Source organism: Lampris incognitus, chromosome 1, assembly GCF_029633865.1.
Source record: "Lampris incognitus isolate fLamInc1 chromosome 1, fLamInc1.hap2, whole genome shotgun sequence".
NCBI lineage: Eukaryota > Metazoa > Chordata > Actinopteri > Lampriformes > Lampridae > Lampris > Lampris incognitus.
The window spans coordinates 127,323,375-127,336,802 of NC_079211.1; the positions used below are offsets into that span (position 1 = coordinate 127,323,375).

The window sequence follows — 13,428 nt, forward strand, 5'->3', positions numbered from 1 at the left end:
AAGAATGGCAGCAGTACATCAGTTTCAGCACACACTCACATGAAGACAACAGAATAGCTCAAAGTGCAAAATATCATAAAAATGAAGGGAAAAGATACAAACCTGTTATCAATTGAAACATTTACAATTTACAATTGACTCAGATTCCATAGACTTAATCATACCTTTAAATTCGGATAGAGTAACCAAGTCCTTGAGTTTAAGTCTATTCTGTAGTCTATTCCAGGCAGATGGTGCAGAAAACATAAAGGCCTTCTTGCCCAGCTCAGTCCGAACTTTAGGAGCAGTCATTTGCAAGGTGTCCTGAGACCGTAACCCATAAGTGCCATGTTTTATGGACAGAAAGATAGATAAATAACAGGGTAGGGTACCCGAAATGGCCTTATAGATAAAAACATACCAGTGACTAAGTCACCGTGTGATCGGGCAGGCCAATTGACTTTGGAGTAAAGGACACAGTGATGAGTGAGGGCTCTACAGTTTGTAACAAACCGTAATGCTCCATGATACAGTGTCTAACATATGGAGACAATGGGCTGATGCTTTCATGTACAGTAAGTCACCATAGTCAAAAACAGGCAAGAATGTTGCTTCAACTAGTCTTCGCCGAGACATTGAGAGAAAAACAAGACTTGTTCCTAAAATAAAAACCCAAATTCGATTTCAACTTTTTCACCAGACTCTGTAAAAGGGGCTTTAAAAGAGAGGTGGTCATCAATTAAAAATCCCAAGTATTTGTAGGTGGAGACTGCCTCAATTTGTTTACCTTGAGTAGTAACAATGTTCTGATTTAACTCTAACTTCCTAGTGTTTGAAAACACCATAAATGTTTTTTTCAGCATTCAAGACAAGCTTCAGTTGATAAAGCTGAGCTTGCACTCTGTTAAAAGCATTTTGCAGATACTCAAAAGCTTTGCAGAGAGCAGCCGCATAACAGTAAATAACTGTATCATCTGCATAAAAATGGAAAGATGAGTTTTGAACATTTTCTCCCAAGCAGTTTATGTACACAGTAAATAAAAGTGGACCCAGGACAGAACCCTGAGGGACCCCCTTACAGACTGTTTGGACTTCAGAAGTAAGCCCCTCAAACTGGGTAGCCTGGGTCCTATCCGTAAGATAATTGATAAACCAACCTACAGCCTGTAGAGAGAAGCCAGTATTAACAAGTCGCTGTATCAGAATATCGTGAGCCACGGTATCAAAGGCTTTGGACAAGTCAATAAAAAGAGACACACAGTGTTGCTTTTTATCCAATGCTCTGCTGATGTCATTTACAACTTTCATGGCAGCGGTAACAGTGCTATGCTTCTTCCTGAACCCTGACTCTTTCACCTGTTAACTAACTAGGGATTCCAATACTTTGGCTACTACCGAAAGTTTTGAAATTGGTCTGTAATTATTTAGCACAGTTGGATCCCCTCCTTTTAAAAGGGGTAAAACATAGGCAGCCTTCCAACTTTAGGGATTATATTTGTAACCAAGGTGAGATTAAAAAGATGGGTCAAAGGTTCAACGATAATGTCTGCTGCTAATTTAAGAAAATCAGGATCCAAATGATCCAGACCAGCCAGTTTTCTAGGGTTCAGTTGTTTTAAGGCTTTGTGGACCTCAGCCACAGTAAAAGGACCAAAACTGATGGTATTGCCATCAGTGACAGATTCCTTAGTAAAAGGGGTGTCAACATTAAACAAGAAACCCGATGAAATAAAATGCTCATTAAAACAATTCAATATTTCAAACTTATCAGAGACAGCCACATCATTTTTGATTATACAGGAAGGAAGGTCCGTTGAATTATCACAAGCAGCAGATAAGGATTTAACAGCTTTCCAAAACTTCCTCGGGTCATTCAAGTTTTCAGTAGTGACGAATAGATAAAAATCAGCTTTGGCTTTTCTAAAGAGAGAAGTAAATTTGTTTCCCAGCTGTCTAAAAAGAAGGCAGTCAGCCTCAGTACCTGGCTTTTTTGCTTTTGCCCAGGCCATATTTCGTTAATGAAGCAGGCTTGAGAGCTCAGTTGTGAACCAGGGATTATTCCGCCCCTTAATTCTAAATTTACAAATAGGGGCATGTTTGTTTAAAATATCCATAAAACTATCATGGAAAAATGTCCAGGCCATTTCAACAGCAACAGTAAGGGCAATTCTATTCCAGTCAACATGAGATAAATCATGTAGAAAACCCTGCTCAACAAACATCTTCATATTGCGTGCGTCTTTTGAAAAAACGAGGTTTACACTTAGGGACCTTAGTATCTCTGATAGCAGCTATCACACAGTGATCACTCACATCATTTTGGAAGACACCGATAGCAGAGTACTTATAAGGGGCGCTAGTTAGGACTAGATCAATGAGAGATGATTTCTCGGGACATTTGGGATTTGGTCTTGTAGGAGACTTAAATATTTGCGTCAGATTCAAAGAATCACATTCTGCTTTAAATGCATCGGACACAGGCAACAACCAATCCCAGTTTAGATCACCGACCACAACAATCTCATTGTAGTGCACCTTAGACAGCAAATTAACAAGTGTAGATACATACACTACCGTTCAAAAGTTTGGGATCACCCAAACAATTTTGTGTTTTCCATGAAAAGTCACACTTATTCACCACCATATGTTGTGAAATGAATAGAAAATAGAGTCAAGACATTGACAAGGTTAGAAATAATGATTTGTATTTGAAATAAGATTTTTTTTACATCAAACTTTGCTTTCGTCAAAGAATCCTCCATTTGCAGCAATTACAGCATTGCAGACCTTTGGCATTCTAGCTGTTAATTTGTTGAGGTAATCTGGAGAAATTGCACCCCACGCTTCCAGAAGCAGCTCCCACAAGTTGGATTGGTTGGATGGGCCCTTCTTGCGTACCATACGGTCAAGCTGCTCCCACAACAGCTCAATGGGGTTCAGCTCTGGTGACTGCGCTGGCCACTCCATTACCGATAGAATACCAGCTGCCTGCTTCTGCTCTAAATAGTTCTTGCACAATTTGGAGGTGTGTTTAGGGTCATTGTCCTGTTGTAGGATGAAATTGGCTCCAATCAAGCGCTGTCCACTGGGTATGGCATGGCGTTGCAAAATGGAGTGATAGCCTTCCTTATTCAGAATCCCTTTTACCCTGTACAAATCTCCCACCTTACCAGCACCAAAGCAACCCCAGACCATCACATTACCTCCACCATGCTTAACAGATGGCGTCAGGCATTCTTCCAGCATCTTTTCATTTGTTCTGCGTCTCACAAACGTTCTTCTTTGTGATCCAAACACCTCAAACTTGGATTCATCCGTCCACAACACTTTTTTCCAGTCTTCCTCTGTCCAATGTCTGTGTTCTTTTGCCCATCTTAATCTTTTTCTTTTATTGGTCAGTCTCAGATATGGCTTTTTCTTTGCCACTCTGCCCTGAAGCCCAGAATCCCGCAGCCGCCTCTTCACTGTAGATGTTGACACTGGTGTTTTGCGGGTACTATTTAATGAAGATGCCAGTTGGGGACCTGTGAGGCGTCTGTTTCTCAAACTAGAGACTCTAATGTACTTATCTTCTTGCTCAGTTGTGCAACGCGTCCTCCCACTTCTTTTTCTACTCTGGTTAGAGCCTGTTTGTGCTGTCCTCTGAAGGGAGTAGTACACACCGGTGTAGGAAATCTTCAATTTCTTAGCAATTTCTCGCATGGAATAGCCTTCATTTCTAAGAACAAGAATAGACTGTCGAGTTTCAGATGAAAGTTCTCTTTTTCTGGCCATTTTGAGCGTTTAATTGACCCCACAAATGTGATGCTCCAGAAACTCAATCTGCTCAAAGGAAGGTCAGTTTTGTAGCTTCTGTAATGAGCTAAACTGTTTTCAGATGTGTGAACATGATTGCACAAGGGTTTTCTAATCATCAATTAGCCTTCTGAGCCAATGAGCAAACACATTGTACCATTAGAACACTGGAGTGATAGTTGCTTGAAATGGGCCTCTATACACCTATGTAGATATTGCACCAAAAACCAGACATTTGCAGCTAGAATAGTCATTTACCACATTAGCAATGTATAGAGTGTATTTCTTTAAAGTTAAGACTAGTTTAAAGTTATCTTCATTGAACAGTACAGTGCTTTTCCTTCAAAAATATGGACATTTCAATGTGATCCCAAACTTTTGAACGGTAGTGTAATTACTAATCGCAGATTGAGGTCTATAACACCCAGCCATCATGACATGGTGATCCTTAGACACTTCAAGATTTAGGGCCAGGAACTCAAGTTGTTTACTGTATGATTCTGAGAGCACCAACTTAACATTAAATTTGCATTTGATGTAGATAGCAACACCACCACCTTTTTTGAGACGGTCAGAGCGAAACACATTATAGCCATGAATACCAATATCCTTGTCAAGAACAGACTTCGTTAGCCAAGTTTCAGATAATACAACAACATCAGCATCAGTTGAATTTATCCAAACCTTTACCATATCCAATTTTGAGATTAAGATCAGAATATTTAGGTGAATAATACCCAGACCAGACCTACATTTAAAATCAGCTGGAGTATTACAAGTATTGATGTCAGAATCAGCAGGGCCGGGGTTTGGCTGCACATTACCAGACATTAACAATAAGAGAATGACAAGATATCTCTGTTTAGTATTTACACTGCAAGGCAATGCATTTTTAGAGTGTAACATGGTAACAAAATTAGTGAGAGAATTCTCAGAAAGCATAAAACAGCTTTTTAAAACAGAGAGACACAGAAGGCGGAGCAACTCAGTCCCTGAGTCAGAATCTCTGTGAGAATTGCCCGGCAACTGCTCACGCAGTTTAGGCAAAGTGCTAGTAATCGCACTGGATACGACTGGTGGAGAGTGCACCTTCCCCGGTACACTCTCCCGTCGGAGGTCGGTTTGCCCATAGTCCCAGAGCGAAAGCACAATAACCAGCACAAGAGGGAAATTCATTTCCAGAAATGTGCCTTTAGTTGACTGGTTAATGTAGTCGCCCGTGGTGCGGGTGACCCGGGTTCGCATCCCGGTTGTGGCGGTTCTTGGCTGCACCTGAATTCGCTACATTGGTGAATTCAGGTTATCATGATAACCTGAATAATCATGGGGGGATTATTAGTGCCCCAGTTACTACATGGGATGCTAATCATCCCCCATGTAATTGACTCATGATTCCTCCCTCTCCACCCCAAGCTGATGTGTGGTGAGCGTTCTGGTGCAAAATGGCTGCCATGCATCACCCAGGTGGGTGCTACACATTGGTGATGATTGAAGTGAGTTACCCCCTTCATTGTGAAACGCTTTGGGTGTCTAGAAAAGCACTATATAAATGTAATGATTATTATTATTATTTCTTTCATCTTTCCTGTTTAACATCCTGTAGAGCCAGGTCCAAACTATGGACCTGAAGCATGATGTCACTTGATTGACAGTACTCGTCGTAATATGTGGGCTGTTCCGAGTAGGGCAATCTTCTGGACTGCACTGATGTTGATGTTTCCTGGGATATGGTTGGTGAACTCTTCCATTCCCTTCTTCATGAGTCCTAGAGCTCCGATGACCACTGGTGTTGTTTCGGTCTTCATTCCCCACATCCTGTTGATTTCGATCTCCAGGTCTTTGTACTTGGTCAGTTTCTCTGTGACTTGCACTGAGGCGTTTTTTTTTTTTCCGGATGGTATTGCCATGTCGATGAGCATGCACCTCTTTTGCTTCCTGTCCTTGATAATGATGTCGGGCTTGTTGGCTTTTATCTCTCTGTCAGTGTGGATGGGCATGTCCCAGAGGATGGTGACATCATTGTTTTCAGTGACCATTTTTGGCTGATGTTCGTACCACTTCTCAGTCGTCTTAATCTTGTAACTCCTGCAGATCTTCCAGTGCAGGTATGCTGCTGCCTTGTTGTGCCTGTACATTTACTCTGTCTTTGCCAGTTCCGGGCAGCCTGAGACAATGTGGTTGATGGGTTCTTCGTATATTCCACAGATTCTGCATTTTGGGTCTTTTCCATCTTTGATGATGCGATGGTGATAGGATCTGGTTGCCAGGCTCTGGTCTTGTGCAACGATTATCAGGCCCTCCGTCTCTGCTTTCAGCCCAGTGCCCCTCAGCCACTGGTGTGTCTTTTGTTGGTCCACGTCTGCATCTTTCATTCTTTTTTATTTTTTTATTTATTATTATTATTATTATTATTAATACAAATCTCTTGTGTTCTATTTGATACTAATCTGTCTTTGGAAACAGATATCAATGATATGACAAAGACTGCATATTTCCATTTACGAAACATTGCCAAGATTTGTCCCATTCTTTCTATGGCTGATGCTGAAACACCTGTTCGTGCATTTGTCTCAACAAGGCTTGACTATTGTAATACCCTTTTCTTTGATTTACCTGAATCAACTATTAGCAAAGTACAACTTGTACAAAATACTGCTGCTAGTATATTAACCAAGACTAAAAAATGTGTTCATGTTACCCCAGCTCTTGTCTCATTACATTGGCTCCCTGTACATGCTGGATCTGACTTCAACATTCTACTTTTAACTTATAAAATATTACATGGATTTGCATCATCATACTTATTACATCTAGTCACTCCTCATTTACCTTCCAGGGCTCAAATCACAAAATGTCAGTCACCTGACATATCCAACTATAAAGAAAACATCAATAGGTGGCAGGGCTTTCTCTTACCAAACCCCTGTTCTTTGGAATCGTTTTCCTACACAAAGCCGAGAGGCTAGTTCAGTTGACTCATTCAAAACTAAACTCAAAAAACTTCTATTTGCATCAGCGCCTTCAATATCACTTAGTCTGAACTCCAGTTATCCAGCTTGTATTCAATTTTATGTGCACATTGTTACGTATATGTACTGTATGTTACACATTTTTGTATTTTTGTATTGTATTGTTTTGTTTATAATGTTTTATCCATTTTTTGTACAGCCCTTTGAGACATACTTTGTGATATTGGGCTATAATAAAATTTGACTTGATATAGGGATGGAGCAGTTCGTGGATGTACACAGATGCCTGACCATGCAGGGCTCTCTATATGTGAAAACAAGAACCATAAAAATAATCCTAAATTTGATTGGAAGCCAATGTAAAGAAGATAAAATGGATATAATGTGAATTGTCCTGCTAGACCTGGTCAACGGCCTTGCAGCAGCATTCTGGACCATTTGTAGATGGTCCAAGGACGACTTGCTGAGGCAAGTGAAAAGGAAATTGCAGTAGGCTAGTAGCTAATGATCTAAAAGCGTGAATATTCATTTCTAGCTCAGGTTGTGACACAACAGATCTGATTTTGGCAATGTTTCTTAGATGGAAAAAACATTTACGGGTCAACAATTTAATATGTTGATCAAAGTACATAGCCTGACCAAAATATCACCAAGATTTCTAAGATTAGACTTTACAGCTGAAGAAATGTACCCAATACACCGAGAAACCTCGGAAGCTATTCCATCTGAAGCATTGATAAGGACCTCAGTCTTATATGATTATAGCTGTAAAAAATTGTTGGCCATCCAGTCCTTAATGGCAATCAGACAATTGTGCAAAACAGACAGTTTGTCAGTCTTATCAGGCTGAAGAGACACAGAGCTGAATATCATCAGCATAACAGTGATATGAGATAGCTTTGATTGGCCAATATGACTTAAGGGAACCATATACAAAGCAAATTATATAGGACCCAAGACAAAACCCTGAGGCACACAACAGGAAAGCGCTGCAGTTTCAGAATTGTAGGGACCAAACAACACAGAAAAACTCTTATCTGACAGATAGGAGGAGAACCAGTCCAGGGCGCTCCCAGAGACACCTGCCTAAGCCTTTAAGACAGGATGCTGTGATCTACAGTATCAAAAGAATCAAATTCAAGTTTATTGGCCATGTAGATTTGTACATATATGGAATTTGACTCCGTTTTTGTGGCTCTCAGTATAATTAACATAGAATAACAACACGACAACACAACAATCTTCAGATATATATACACAAGGGTTGACTATATACAAGCAAAATAAGAGGTGATAAAGTGCAATGGTGCAGAGAATATATCAGAGATGCTGAAATAAATTTTAGCAGGTTACTTACATACATGCCTGAGGCAGATGGACATGACAGAACATACCAGTATACATATAATATACAGTAGTTTATGCAAATGGTTGGATTTATTTGACAATGTTAAGCGTTCATTTGAATGACAGCCCGTGGAAAGAAACTGTTTTTATAGCTGTTTTTTTTTTTTTTGTACATGTAGTGCCTACCAGAGGGGAGGAGTTGGAACAGGTTATGATCAGGGTGTGATGGGTCTGCAGTGATGTTACATGCACGTTTCCTGACTCTGGAGATGTATAAGTCCTGAATGGAGGGCAGGTTTGCACCAATTATTGTCTTTGCAGACTTAACTGTCCGTTGTTGTCTTTCCGTGTCCTGTTTGGTGGCCGATCCAAACCAGATAGTGATGGATGTGCAGAGGGCAGACTGGATTATTGCAGTGTAGAACTGAATCAGCAGTTCCTGAGGCAGGTTTAACTCTCTGAACTGGTGGAGAAAGTACATCTTCTGCTGGGCCTTTTTGATGATTGTGTCTGTGTTGGAAGCCAACCTTAGGTCCTGGGAGATTGTGAAGCCCAGAAATCTGTAGGTTTCACCACAGACACCATGCTGTTGAGTATGGTGGTGGGGGCGGAGGGCAGTGATGGGGGGCTCCTCCTGAAGTCCACTGTCATCTCCACAGTTTTGAGCATGTTCAGCTCCAGGTTATGGCTGCACCAGAGGGCCAGCTGTTCAACCTCCCATCTAGTATATGCAGATTCGTCACCATCCCAGATAAGGCCATTGATGGTTGTGTCGCCTGCAACCTTCAGGAGTTTACCAGACGGGTCTCCTGAAGTGCAATCATTTGTGCAATCAAAAAGCTGTGCTAAGATCCAGCAGCACCAAAACAGTGCATTCACCCACATCAGAAGACATCATTATGTCATTGGAGACTCAAGAAAAGCTGTTTCAGTGGAATGCTTCTGCCAGAAGCCAGATTGGAATTTATCTAAAATGCTGTCTGTAGTCAAGACAGCAGTGAGCAATAATATTCTCTAAAAATTCTGAGATAAAAGGGAGCTTAGATATAGGTCTATAGTTTTTGGGAAGGGATGGCTCAAGGTTAGTTTTTTTTTTCTCCCCAAAAACAGCATGTTTAAAATAAGCTGGGACACAAGCAGACTGCAAGGAGCTATTTATAATAGAGACCAGCCATGGACCAATAGGTCAAAGTACATTTTTAAGCAGCGAAGTTGGTAAAATATCTACAGGGCTTGAGGAAGGTTTCATACTGCCCACTCCCAACTTGGGAGTGCTCAGCAACACAGAGCATGTTAAGCATCCGTAGTGTGCACCACATTTAGTGACTGAGGGTGGATGGTTGTAGCCTGGGACTGCTGCAGCGAGGGTGCAGCATCCTTCTTAGCAGAGGGATTCCCTGCTGTCTCCTGATGAATGAGCCCTCCAGAACCTCTCCCTTTCACAGCCTCCTTCAGCAGCCTGCAGCAAGAGGACCACTGGGGTCGTTTGCTCTGTTTTCCTGTGCTGGACTGGGGAAAGGTCCGAGCAACCTCCTCAGGTGGTAGAGGGGAGACAGCAGTATCTGAAGGTGTTGCATCCAAACCTGGTAAAAGCAGGACCACAGCAGTATCTGATGGGTGGGCCGGAGCCTCAACGGGCAGAACTACATAGCGGTTTGACAGATCCAGGTGAGGTTGTGATGCTGCTGCGCCTGCAGCTCCTGCCACCACTAAACACCTCGGACCAGGATGGTTGCGACCGGAGGTTGGTCTGAAAAGGTGTGGAGGTAAGAGCTGAGGTCTTGGGTCTGGCTCCTGTTCAAGTTTACTCAGCTCCCAGCTGGGCCAGGATTGGCACCGATGGAAGATTTCATGGCTCCCGTTGCAGTGGTGATGTTTGACACCATCAGATCAGCTTCACACACATTGGATAGTCCATTCTCCACAGCTACCGGGCTCTCAACTTGGGCACCAGATTTGGCACTGGCTCTTGCTCTGGTCAATGCCAGCCATGGAAGTGTTGTAAGAGTCTGAGACGGCAGCCTCTTGATAGCCAGGAAGAGGGTGATAGAGCAAGGGATGCCTGCTTATACGAGATATACTTGGACAAGACAAAAGTGACGATAGAAAACTATCGATCAACTTTTCCTTCCCCTGGATTTTATTCTGCAGTCGTAAATCAGATTACAGTTCTCACACATGGCCATGTTGTTGTTGAAATGTTTGAAAACAGGATGATTGAGTGAATCAGTAGAGTCCGCAGAAAAGCAAACAGGTCTTAAAACAATCCTCACCGTTCAGCAAGCCGACTGAGCAAGCAGCAGAAGGAAAAAAACAATAAATACACGAGTACAATCTAAAATTCGATATAACGATCAATACCAACTAGTAAATATATTTTAAAATTATTGAGAGGAAAAGCAGCAGTCAATGTGCTCATGCTCTCAAAAGTAGAACATCGGACTACTGAGTCAATCAGAGCTCGTCTAACTACAGCCTGAGAGCAGTGAGCATAGTAGTGCATGCAGCCTAATTGGTCCTAAGGCCTAATTAGGATCAAATAATGTTGAAAACCATCATTGTTTCCCTTTAGTATTTGTTCCAGAGGAAACTACATTGATGGCATCAGAGTAGATAATCACTGCAAATAATTCGGACACTTAAATAGCTTTTACCTGACACTGATTTATTCAGCGATCCAGTAGTATCCTAAAGAGTTTTGATGACATACTAAGAATAATTTGCAACTGTTGACCAAAACCATACATAATCACAAACTATTGTGTGGACGTAGTATACAGAAAGTCAATTCATTTATTTCAAAATGCCTTATCTCACAAGAAGTGTCTCAACACCCATTATGTTAAAAGGAGAAATGGTTCAGATGTCCACGAATAATGCTAAAGAATGTTAACTTCAAGTATAGGGTAGCTATAACTCCTGTTCCTTTGGTCAGAGCCAGTGACGTCTCCTCCAACCCTACCCCTGTCCATCCATGAGCCGGTGCGATGTACCTGCTCCATGCAGGGGACCGGCTTCTCTTGTCCCAGCGGGATCGGAGGACGGCCCCCGCTGATGAAAGTGGTGACCGGGGACATCCTGGTGGACATAACAGGCCGCAATGTCTCAGAGTACCTCCTCTTCACCTCAGACAGACTGCGCTTGCACAGGTTTGTCCTTTGTGCAATTATTCACTTTTACCCATCAGAAAACTTCACTTGCTAAATTCAACACATCCACAAGAGTTTGTCTTGGTGTCATTATTGCTGAGACATAGAGAAAGCATAGCGTTTCAAATAGGGCTGGATGATAATTCAGTATTATCATTTATCATCTTTAATTGGCAATGTATTGGGGGGAAATTCTGATATTGTCATACCCTGTTTTACACGTTTGTTCTCTAAATTAATGATACAGATAATATACTGTCAAACTTTCTCACAAAATGAGTTCTGATAAATATTTGAGGGAGTATTATTTGAAAACTAGTTTTGGTTTTATGTTATGCTTTTACATTCCCAAACAGTTCAATGTGATGAACTTCAATTGGATTCTTAAACATGGTATTTTTGCAGCTGTAAGCAGATAACATAGTATAAATCAATCATGTAAAATTCCCTATGATTATTGTGACAATATTATTCCCCTATCACCCAGCACTAGTTTCAAAGAAGTATTGGTGTACATGTTGCAGGACTTGACACACTGTATGTGCAAAGAAAGTGTGGACACTATGGAAAGTTGTAGGGTGCAGACATTTGCAAATGAGAACTAACACATACACAAAAGGAGGAAGTTAAATATTGTAATGAACATTTGAAATTCTTTTTCATGTTTCTATGCACTTTCTCTGTGTCATCAGATATGGTGGTATAACAGTGGGGAACATCCAGAAATCAATCCCACCATCCTTTGGGAGAAAGACACCTCCCATGGTTCGCAAGATAGCAGTTCGAAGATCATCTCAGGTAAGACTCTTGGATGCAACTGTTAATAGACTTGGACAAATGTGAGCTACAACTGACAGAACTTGCCTTGTCTTTAGGTCTTGTACAACAATAAAGGGTACCACAGCATGCCAACTTATCTCAATGTCCTCAACAATGCCATTCTCCGTGCCAACCTGCCTACATCCAAGGGAAACCCCGCTGCTTATGGTAATTCTATATGTTAGAGCAACGCTTGTGTCGTCTGTGAATGTGTATCTCTCTTTTTCATCTCATCAACTTTTTGTTCTACCACAAATAGAAGTTTTTACACTGGTAATAGTAGTGTAATTATAAGCTGTTTGCTTTCTCTTTTTAGTTTCTCAAACTAAGTCAAGTGTGTGTGTGTGTGGGGGGGTGGATATGTTCCACAGGAATCACACTGACAAACCATCCAATGAATCGCACCAGCGCCAGTCTCTCTTTGGACTACCTGTAAGTGGCTTCTTACCCTCCGTTAATTTGTATAGTTATTATTTTTTCACTCAACATTTTTTTCTGTGTGTGTGTGTGTGTGTGTGTGTGTGTTCCTTCGCTTTTGTATAACACTTGAGTTTCCCCTTGAAACCAATAAACACCTTTATCTTATCAAACATTTTATCTTCCGGGCATCCGGGTAGTGTAGCAGTCTATTCCGTTGCCTACCAACACGAGGATCGCCAGCTCGAATCCCCGTGTTACCTCCGGCTTGGTCGGGCGTCCCTACAGATAGAATTTGACGTGTCTGCAGGTGGGAAGCTGGATGTGGCTATGTGTCCTGGTCGCTGCACCAGCGCCTCCTCTGGTCGGTCAGGGCACCTGTTCGGGGGGGAGGGGAAACTGGGGGGGAATAGCGTGATCCTCCCATGCGCTCCGTCCCCCTGGTGAAACTCCTCACTGTCAGGTGAAAAGAAGTGACTAGCGACTCCACGTATATCAGAGGAGACATGTAGTCTGCAGCCTTCCCCGGATCGGCAGAGGGGGTGAAGCAGAGACTGGGATGGCTCGGAAAAGTGGGCTAAATTGGCTGGATACAATTGAGGAGAAAAAGGGGGAAAATAAAAAAACAAAAAAACAATCACATATTTTTTCTTCCCATCCTATTAATCCTATAATTTGCTTTTAACATTTTAACTCGCCTTCCCTCACTTTCACTTCATTTTGACTTATCTGATCTCATCATCTCCTCTCGTCTCTGTCTTTACCTCTAGACTCCAGGGAACAGATGTGGTGATAGCGATCTTCATCATTGTGGCCATGTCCTTTGTGCCAGCCAGCTTTGTGGTGTTTCTGGTAGCGGAGAAATCCACCAAGGCCAAACACCTGCAGTTTGTCAGTGGATGTGACCCTGTCATTTACTGGCTTGCTAACTACATATGGGACATGGTGAGGGA

General features: G+C 41.9%; 1 protein-coding gene across 1 annotated transcript in view; it reads left to right on the forward strand.

Moving 5' to 3' along the window:
• The window catches only part of abca2 (ATP-binding cassette, sub-family A (ABC1), member 2), a 220,575-nt gene that overhangs the window by 180,486 nt on the left and 26,661 nt on the right, over positions 1–13,428 (forward strand). The window contains exons 31-35 of the mRNA XM_056296979.1: positions 11,026–11,239; positions 11,932–12,037; positions 12,115–12,226; positions 12,430–12,490; positions 13,246–13,420. Of these exons, the coding sequence (XP_056152954.1) occupies positions 11,026–11,239; positions 11,932–12,037; positions 12,115–12,226; positions 12,430–12,490; positions 13,246–13,420 (668 nt within the window). The remainder of the gene's footprint in view (positions 1–11,025; positions 11,240–11,931; positions 12,038–12,114; positions 12,227–12,429; positions 12,491–13,245; positions 13,421–13,428) is intronic.